Source organism: Mesocricetus auratus, unplaced genomic scaffold (genome assembly GCF_017639785.1).
Source record: "Mesocricetus auratus isolate SY011 unplaced genomic scaffold, BCM_Maur_2.0 Super-Scaffold_100694, whole genome shotgun sequence".
Classification (NCBI taxonomy): domain Eukaryota; kingdom Metazoa; phylum Chordata; class Mammalia; order Rodentia; family Cricetidae; genus Mesocricetus; species Mesocricetus auratus.
Window position 1 is genome coordinate 5,482,423 of NW_024429268.1, and position 10,920 is coordinate 5,493,342.

General features: G+C 39.4%; 1 gene segment (V, D, J or C); it reads right to left on the reverse strand.

The window, feature by feature from the left end:
• Positions 1-4,149: 4,149 nt before the first annotated feature.
• On the reverse strand, positions 4,150-5,507 carry LOC101842286. The segment is given in 2 exon segments: positions 4,150-5,161; positions 5,275-5,507. Coding segments are annotated over 2 exon segments (378 nt in total).
• Positions 5,508-10,920: the final 5,413 nt, after the last annotated feature.

Genomic DNA, 10,920 nt, shown 5'->3' on the forward strand with positions numbered 1-10,920 from the left:
GCTGTTGGCAGTTTGCTTGGTTTCTTACTGGCTATCTGTGACTTAAGTATTTACTCCATAATTTTTATTCTAAGTATTTCTCTTACTGGAGAAAGGGTCCGGGCCTTTTACTCCTCTGGAGGCTACACTGTGACTCCCTGTGTTTCTCCTTCCCAGAGTCCTCCTCGGCTCCTAGTCCCACCTATCTTGCTTCCCTATTGGCCAACAGTGCTTTATTGACACATACACAGGACTTCCCCATCAGTCCCCCACAGCAGTGCATAGAAGTCATCATCGATACGTAACAACTGTCACAACTATTCTTTCTGATTGCGAGACAAAGATCAAGGAAGGTCCAGTCTCATGCACTTTTTCTTCTGGAAGCTGTTCATATTCCTTCTAAATAGCAAAATGGGACAAACTGGTACACTGCATTTCCTGTCCAAAGTCACATCCAGAACGTCATGCGTGGTGGCTGTGGTTACAGCTGGGAAGGTAAACACCTGCCCCTCTCAGGCCTGACCCCTCTCATTCCCACTGTGGAGATGAAGAAACCCACACACAAGGAGTAGTTCAGATGTCCTCATTTTTCTTTGCAAAGGCTGTTTTATCCATACATTACCATAATATGGTAAATGTAGTGGGACCGCTTCTGGAAGCTTAGCAACTGCAGAAGGCCCTTAGCTCCCCTCACTAGATTAAAGCTGAGCATTGGGAGGTAGGGGAGGCCCAAATCCCACCTATGCCATTTATCAGCCAAGCATCCTTTGTAACATTATTTGACCTCACTCCGATTTAATGTTCTCTTCTCTAATAAGCAATAATGAGTATCTATCTCAAAATAACATAGAGAATTTGGAGTAGTCCTTAGTCCAAAAGAAACACCATATTTATGTTTGTTATTGTTAATTTTAGGATCTGGTATTCTAATCAAAAAAGCGTTAAGAATTTAATGCCATGTCAAGAGGAATCAGACACTTATCGACATGGGGTTTTACCTGCCAATTAAAATATTTCCCAGCGCTGAATCTGAATTAGAATTCATACAAGTGTAAATCTGTTGTATAAAATAGGTTCTTCCCAAGAGTCTGAGGTAAGCGAAAGAATGCTAATAACTGCTTAACAAATGAAGTTAATCTGCTAATAAATGTTCATTTGTATTTCGTTCAAGGTCACCTGTCATGCAAGGTATAATGCTTTCAGAAAAATCTGCTCGGAACACAATGGTCTTGTAGTTGTTGGTGACACCTGCTGGCCAAGAGGGGAAGTTAATTACAAGGAAAAGGACAGGGGTAGGAAGTGGGGGTGGGGAGGAAGGAGGGAAGGAATGGGAATGCTAACACTCAGTGAAGAACAGCTGCATCCCTCACAGTGTCTAAGTCTTAGCTTTAGCCTTCCAATCACAGCGCGGTGGTGGGGGCCTCATCCCTTAGAAGGGCCTCTTCATTATTTTTTGTCAGTCTGGCAAGCCCCAAGGACCCCATTTGAGAGTAGTTAAAGGTGTAAAGTGAAATTCATAATATTACCAATGAAACCAACTCTTTTCAAATGCAGATATCAAAACATCACTTAAAACTGTATGATGTATTAATGTGTAGGCACCTTCAAATCAAATGAATAAAACATACGCTGATTAATCTGAAAACTGCCGTGATTTCAAAACAATGATGAAGGCAAATGATGTTTATCCTGTGTAATGCAATGTAAGAAAAAATTTGACTTTCAAATCCCTGTAATGTGTGCAATATATATTCAAATAAAAATGAGTGTGATTTACATTATAGTTTGCCAGAGATATAACCAAAACCATTATTACTTTATTGTGGAGGGAAATGATGTGTTTTGGTTAAGGCATCAGTGAAAATAAAGATGTATTTTTCTATTCAGAGATCCTTACATTCTCTAACTTTTATCTGTGTAGCTCTTAGAGGCCCTGTGGTCAAGGGATAAACATTTCTCCCTTAGGAAAGATTATGATTCACACTTGAAGTCATGCACAGGAAATATTAGGATGCTTGTATATCTTCCAAAATGTATTGTACAGATGTCTAATACCCAGCATTGTCCAAGGGTAGCAGTAACCATTCCTTCTTACTGACTTGTAGACTTCAGATATAATAAGCATTTACCAAAATTGTACGCTGGTGTTGGGAACTTAAGAAAATTTCCACAATCAGTCCTTCTGCATGGTATATTTGCTATCAGACACACTTCTCTTCACCCGTACCATCATCATCGCCATGTCTCTGTATGTGATTCTGAGGAGCATCAGTGCACTGCAATATGATAGCACATAATCTCAAGGATCAAAAACTGAAATGGTGCATTAAGAAATCCTCTAATCAGCAAGAATATTCCTAATCAGAACCACTGAAATATATATGTATATATATTTACTATATTAATATATATGTCTTTAGTATATTCCCTTGCAGTCCCAGCATCAGGAGACAGAGGCAGGAGTGTCCCTATGAGTTTAAGGACAGACGGTCTTGTCTACTAGAGAGTTCTAGAACAGCCAAGATTACACAATGAGACACTTTCTTTAAAAACTTATTTGAAGCTGGGCGGTGGTGGCACATGCTTTAATCCCAGCACTCGGGAGGCAGAGGCAGACAGATCTCTGTGAGTTCGAGACCAGCCTGGTCTACAAGAGCTAGTTCCAGGACAGTCAACAAAGCCACAGAGAAACCCTGTCTCAAAACACCAAAAAAAGAAATTTGAGTTTGGCAGTGGTGACATATACCTTTAATCCCAGCACTCTGGAGGCGAGGCAGGCAGACCTCTGTGAGTTCAAGGCCAGCCTGGTCTACAGAGCGAGGTCCAGGACAGCCTCCAAAACAACACAGAGAAACTCTGTTTTGAAAAACCAAATAGGTAAGTAAGTAAATGGATTAATAAATACATAATTAAATATCAGTAGTAGTATGTGCTACTGATTTCAAGTTTGACTTAGAACTCAGTGATATGGTATGGCAATTCACACATTAGTATTTTTGAGAGAAGTGTGGACAGTTCTACTGGATTATAAGCCTTTGCTGTATTCATTATAAACAATGTCATACTTCAAAAGAGTAAATCATGAAGAATGCTGCAGTATTGAATTCTTCGTCCCATATGCTATCAGACTATGTACCATAAGACATCTATTTAGCATATTATTTCTACAAAGACTTGATATCAGGTTTATTATTATTATTACTGCTGCTGCTACTATAGTCTTTATACTGCTCAGCTGATACCTCTACCTCATCTTTCCTTTGTGATAATTGTCCATCTGAATGCTTGCATATTATTGAACTAATGAACTAATTTTAGAGCATGCTAAGTCCACAGTGAAACTGTGGGAGAGTGGGAATTAGCCCTTCTGGAACCCAGGTCCCAGCATCTTATCTGTGACAGAGGATTGCAGGCACCATGAATGTTGCCCCCAGTAATGCACAGACTGGACTAATCAAGATGAAACATCCTCATTCTTCACGCTGCGTCACATGCCTCCCCAGATGGGCTCCTTTTATTCCTAACTTGGAAGTTTGTTTTCATGAGCAAAATACACTTCTTGGTGAGCACCTTGCGTAAGTTTTACAAGCTTTCCGACAGGTTAGAAAACACTGCCTGTCTTAAAGCAGAATAGCAAATCGTTGATTCATGTGAAAGACAGCTGATATCATGAGCTCACACGGGTTTGCTTGAAGCCGCAGATGTTGTAGAAGGCACTTGCTTTATGAACACACCCATTGTGAAATTGTGGGCTTTATTTTGATAGTTTTATACATGGATTAAACATATTTTGATCATATTCACAACTCTGTAATTTGGAAGGTTTTTAACGTAATATGCTGAAGGGGAGGTATCAACTGAAAAGTATAAAAACTATGCTGAACTAACCTCATGTCAATTCCTTGCAGAAATGATTTACTAAATATGTTTCTGTTGGATATTATAAAATAAAATAATTTATTAAATTAAGCTTAACTTAGTTTAAAAATAAGTTTAGAGTCTAGGTGTGATAATTTATGTTTGTGATCATAGAATTCGGGAACTGAGGCAGGAGGATTGAGAATTCAAGCCAGAATAAACTAAATAATGAGATTCTGTATCAATAAAATAAAAATGCATTCAGAAAATTTTAACAAAAGATGCAGAATATCTACATAATAAAAATGGCAATTCAATACTGAGGGTTTATTGTTAATATCAAAGACTTCAACAAAGAAATGCTGGGGAAAGTTTATACAAACTGAAAATATTCTTTATCTCAATGTGATGTGGTTACTTGTATGTAAAAAAAAATCAAAATTTGTAGAAATACATACTCCAAAGGGGATGTTTTAGGGTATATGTTTGTTGATAGTGTTGCTTTTTAAAACTATGTGGTTTAGAATTACAGAGGACAGGAGCTGATGCAATTCTTAGACAGGTTTCTGTGGCAAGGGAGCAGCTTTGAGAAGCGAGTCTGGCCCAAATCATGGGGTTCCATGTAAAAGCCGTGCCGACGTGTTTGTCTCTTATTCCGCAGCATGCAGCCTCACCAGACGAAAGAACAAAGGTATAATCACGTTTGATGGAGATTCATCAATCAGAGGCAGGGAGAGGAAATAAAATCAATGAACCAGGTTAATCTTGCCTGACATTCAACACATTCTAGAAGGTAGGTCCCTTTACACTCTCCTTGCCCTCCCCTGAACTTCTGTCTCCATCAAACTTTCTGTTGTTTGTTTGTTCAGCTCACCTAGATCCATCACTTACAGATTTTCCTTCCGGCTCGTACCCCTTCACACCGTGTTTCTGCTAGGTCTCAACAAGCTCATGTAGCCCTGGTTTCCTGAGCAGGGTCCTAACGTGAGTTTGCGTTTCTAAGAAAAGCCAGTAGTCAGCACTGTGGATTGACTGCTCGCGCAGAAGTACACAGCCGAATCTGCGAGCTCGCTGGACTGGATCTCTAGGGTACACGGCAAGCCTCGGGGGCATTTGGCTGAAATGTTTTTACCGATCTTATCTGTCTTATCTATGATGTCTGCGTTCTGAAAGTAAACCAAAAACCTGAGTTCTTCGCCCAGCTTCTTGTGGTACCAATAAATATAACTGTGTCCTTTTATGCCGGTGCAGTCCATTTTGGCTTTCTGTTCTTTCCCTTTGACCAGGTATCTAGGATTCTGGATGACCTCAGTATCCATGGAGCCTGTGGAGGAAGGAGACAGGAACTGAAGATAAGTCCAGAAGGAAGTCTACTGTTGCAGATGGAAGAGAACCTGCTGAAGCTGGTATACAACCTGCGTCAAAACAGGAGCTTACCTGTGGTCCAGAAGAAAAGGGCCAGCACGCAGTAGAGAGAGTCAAAGTGCATGTTTGGCTGTAGAGACTTGTTGGTCTATCTTCTCTGAAGGCTTCCTCATTACCTTGAGCAATCTTCTCATGATGTAATCACCTCCAGTGGACTACACCGTTGTGAGACACATGTGGCAGAAACCTTGTACAGGATGTGGGAGGGGAGGGATACTGAAACTGTCTTAGATGATGTGAGATTCAGCCTGCTTTTATTTTCTTCTCCTGTGCCTTACTGTCTTGCTTGTTTTCAGTGAAGTCGTTCATATGTTATTCATTTACGTGATTTTTTTTAACTTAATGACCTTTCTCCATTTCACTGTGGGAAATGAACCTGGATGTTTCCTGGGTAAGGATTATAGTAGCTCTTGCCACACTCAAAACCCCATGTGGTAGCTCCTTTAGAGATATAAATATTGAAACTCACAAAACTATTTAGACAAATATGCAATGTAGTTAGAGCACTAATAAAACAATGCCGTGGCTTAACCAGTGAGCTGAAGAGAAGAATTATGACTGAGAAGTTTTGATCTGTACTGTTCTTAGATTTCACCACACTCCATTAGTGTCCAGAAGGCTGAACCACTGAAGCTTACACTTGTCATTTGCTTTCTTTATTGTGTTTAATATATATACATAGCCGGGCGGTGGTGGCGCACGCCTTTAATCCCAGCACTCGGGAGGCAGAGGCAGGCGGATCTCTGTGAGTTCGAGGCCAGGCTGGACCGATAGCCTCCAAAACAATACAGAGAAACCCTGTCTCGTAAAAACCAATATATATATATATATATATATATATATACATATGTATGTATATATATATATATGAATATTGAATTATGTCATGCACTCATGTATGTAATTTAGATGTATCTAAGAGGAGTTATCCTGTTTGTATTTTCTAGGATGTTATTTTCCATTCAGATTCATTTTGATATGTACAACTGGAGATAATTCATTCCCCTTCATACTTAGCATTCCACTGTACTCATGTGGTGTACTTCTCTCTTACAGCAGGTTTTGTGCTGCTACAAACAATATTCTACGTGTCTTGTACACATGTCCGGATTTCTACATATGGCAAGATTTTTCTCTGACCTTGGGCACATACAAACAGCCACATCAGTTTTACATAATATGGCAAAATCCTTTCTGAAATGATTAAACCAAACAATTCTGCCAACAGTTTATTGGTGTTTTTAATGAGCCACACTCAGGGCTATAACTGATGCTCAGTAGTTTTCTAATTTTGTCTATTAAGCTAAAATTGTGCCTCATGGTAAAAAGTAATTTTAATGTATATTCATACCTGAGATTGGGTATCTTTTAGATTCACAGACTATCTGTATGTCCTAGAAATGGTCCTATGCCCACATTCGTTTTTTGACTGATTAGCTCTTATTTACCCAGGAGTTGACTGGATCTCCTGGCTACTAATCATTTCTTGGATGTCTGTCTTGCTTATCTTCCCATTTATGATTTGTATTTATACTCTCTTTGCAATGAATTTTGTTACATTTCTTAATGTAGTAGAATTACTAATCTTTGGGGGTACACACATGCTTGTACTATTTATAAGAAATTCTCCAAAATCAACGTTGTGAATATCTACTAGATTACCTACCAAGACACTTGACACTTTGAGTTTTACATTTAAGCACTTAATCAATTTGTGATTTATTTTGTTTTATGCCCATGAAGAAAGGTTTAAATTCATCATTCATTGTAGGGGCAAACCACTTACTCTAGAATAATTCTTTGGATGTTACACTACTCCCTCCTAGAGCTGCAGTGACATTTCTTTCGTATATTAAATTCATCTATAAATGCCTATTTTGCTATTTTAGTTATTTGCATTCATCATCTATGTTTCTTTCACTGTCATTGTTGCAAAAATAACTTGACAACCATAGGGCAAACTACTTTGCTTATAGTTCTCCATTATTACCTTCCCTATACATACTCTTCCCCTTTCCAATTAAATTTTAGACTTTTCCAAATTTTACAGAAATTTCCCCTAATTTTGCAATTAGTGTTGTTCTGAATATTTAAATGATATTGCTAAGACTGCGTATTCTCCCTACTGGGCTCATTTATTTGTGACCATAGTGTAGATTTTCACTTATTTTGGTGCTTTCTCTGTCTCTCTAAACTTCATCTTTCAGCAGTTACTTTTCTTTCCCCCGCTTCTTGTGGCCACCTTTCTTGTGGTGATATTTTGTTTGTGTTGTAACAAATAAAGCTTGCCTGAAGATCAGAGTACAGAGCTACCCACACTGGTTAGCCATAGAGACCGGACAGTGGGGGCACCATACCTTTAATCCCAGCACTCAGGAAACAGAGGCAGACAGATCTCTGTGAATACAAGGCCATCCTGGGATACATGAAATCAATTCAGTCTAAAAGAGAAACAGAGCCAGATGGTGGTGGCTCACACCTTTAATCCCAGTGCTAAGGAGACAGAAACAGGAGTGGTACAGCTGGATAGAGACAGGAATTATAGAGGGGGGAGACAGGAGCTCATGGCATTCAGTCTGAGAATTCATAGGGACGGGATCGCCCTTTGGCCTGAGGATTCAGTAGGGGTAAGAGGCCTCTCTTGTGACTGCTGCTTTACTTCTCTGACCTTCAGCATTTACCCTGATAGCTGACTCTGGGTTTTTATTAGGAAGACCTATTACAATTTGTGCTACACTCTCTTCTTGTTCCATTAACTGCAAAATCAGTACAATGTTTAGTCAAAGAGATGGATAGTGTTGATCACTTCCTTATCGGTCATGAGTGACTAGAACAATTGATTTTGGGTTCCACATCTATGGAAGATGCTTTGTGGTTGGCAAAATCGAAAATCACCTCCCAATAACTTTTATTTAACTAGCTCTTCAGATATCTTGACTCAATCTTTTAATTTCTCTCACGAGGAGCATCCTCAAATCTGATGAATCTTTCCAAATGTGGATTTGTGCCTGCTCTTTAAGCTGCACAGGTATTTTACAGAAAATCCCACATCGCCCCCTCGTGTTCAAGAGGGCAAATTCTTCTGTAGCTGTTCATTTCACAACTGAGAAATTACAAGAGGCAGTACTTGGTGTGGTGATCGTCACACAGTCCAGGGAACTGTTATTAGTAGTCAGTTACACTACCACACATTGATGAGTGTCTTATTAGTCGTTTGCTTTCTCAACCTTTGTCTGGCCAGAGTGTGTGTGCTGAAAATATTTCCCCTGAGTTCTCTGCTGCCGTCGGTCTATACACTGTCTAGAGAGGTCTCACCCACCCTCATTTTTCCAACTATGCTAAATGTCCCAAATAGTTTCCCTTTATACTAACCACCTTCTTGTCATTGGTGGCTACACTGGGGTGACGTCAGCATGTTCCCAGAATCAGAGCTCCCTGAATCTCACACGTATCCAGATGGTCATCTCATGTCCCCACTAAAGTAGCTGGCTGCAATAATCGTTACCAAACCTGTGTATTGCTACCCGCGCCTAAACAACTGCCAAGTTTTTAAGATCCATTTCTTAAACATCTTCTTAAGAATCCCCCATTTTCTCATATTTTCATCAACGCTACCACCATCCAAGTTAGCTTCTTTGCTAGCCTCTTTCTATCCATTAATTATGACTTTTTTCCTGAAAATAAAAAAAAAACATTTTCAATGACTCTTCCATCTTTCTTAAGCGTTCTTTTAAGTTTCAGTAATCCCACTTCCGCTCACTATTTTTGGCTCATCTTATTGTAAAACATTCAATAACAATGTTTACAATTTTTCTCATAATTTTTCTTTAAAGGGAAATAAGACATACATGTATAATGTCAGGTACTTTAGATTTTCCAAGGGGGCTGGGTCAAAGGTTACCTGTAGTAAATTGATCATATCAATTTCTGTTTTAAAAAACTTAATTTAAATAGAAACAGAGGGTATATCACTTATAAAAGAGATTAAATATTCATGGATATTTGGAATGGATAGTAGTTAATCAAAATAGAATTCTTTCCATATTCCATTAGGGGATGGCATCTATGGTGAGAAATTGTGAAGTCACTGATCAAATGATAACTCTCAGTCACCTAAGTTATGTATAATAGCACTTGGGTGAAGGCCCCATAAGCCAGTACCAGAGAATATTTATTTCTCTGTGGCATTGAATTTCAATGCCACTTAACCTCCTATGCATCAGCTAGGTATTGTATAAGAAATCAGAATAAGGGTATGTTCTTCATGTCCAAGGGGAATTGCTCTGGTTAGTTTTAATGAACTCGACACAAATTAAAGTTGCCTGAGAAGAAGAAAACTCACTTGAGGAGTTACCTTCATCAGACTGGCCAGTGGACGTGACATTTATGTAAGACATTTCAAAACTGCTTTTGGAGGGTGGCACTATTCATGAGCAGGTGGTCTTGGATTTTTTTTAAAAAACCAACTGAGCACACTAGGAAACAGCATTCCTCCACGGTCTCTGCTTAAGTTTCTGCTTTCAGGTTCCTGCATAAGTACCTGCCCTGACTTCCTTCGAAGTTGGACTCTGTGTTAGCCAAATAAACCCTCTCCCACCCCAGGCTGGTTTTGGTCAGTGTTTTACCATAGCAACAGAAAACAAAGGGGGACAGAAACGAATGTCTTAAAGGACATAGCATCTCTTAAAATCCCCCTATGGCATTTTTATTACAGCACAGTCCAGTGTTCCAGCGAGTGTGTGTGTGCGTGCGTGCGTGCATGCGTGTGTGTGTGTGTGTGTGTGTTTACACTGTGTATATGTGTGTGATTTCTAGAGGGTAGCTGAGAGTATATCCCAAAGATGAACTTTGTTTTAAACACAACATAATCCAGAACATGGATTAAAAGAATGGGAAGTACTGCATTTAAAAAACGAGTTGCTTGTTTATGTCAACATGTTTAGGGAACATGTTGTAAAGATTTTATTGCCATGACCCTCCTTTAGGAAAGAAGAGAACACACATTTGAACTGTGTTGTGTTCAATGCTATTGTCACACATGCTCCAAAAGCAACACATGTGAGCAGCAGACTGAGCGTCGGAGCCAGCTGGTGTCAGGGTCTGGACACAGCAGCTATCCGTGAAGACGGACTTGGATATCCTTCAGCTCATTATGTGGAGGGGGAATACATGATTCCGGGAAGTAGCCACGTTACCAGGTTCTCACATATATCAGACTTAGGTTTTCTTACCATCCATGTCATTGGCTATGTTTGTGTTAGAGTACTAAGGAGTACTTCGCCAGGTCTCTTCTCTAGCCTGAAGCAACTGATAGATTGGAAGGCTGCAACTCTGAGTTCTTCATTCCAGAACTAACAAGTGCAACCTGAAATGGCTGCATCCTGGTGGGTTATCTGAGCAGCAGCAGCAGAAGCTACAAAACAGTTAGCCTGCAAGTATAATTGGCTTCATAATCATTGCAGAATTGGCCTATCCACAGCGATGACTTGAGAACACATTAGACATTAGTGGCTTGAACACTTTGAGTTCCTAGGGAAATGAATCCAAACTCAAATCAGAGTGAATGGTTACAGACCAAACAGTAATAAATAATAATAATAATAATAATAATAATAATAATAATAATAACCTACAGGTCAGCAGGAGTTTAACGAGCCA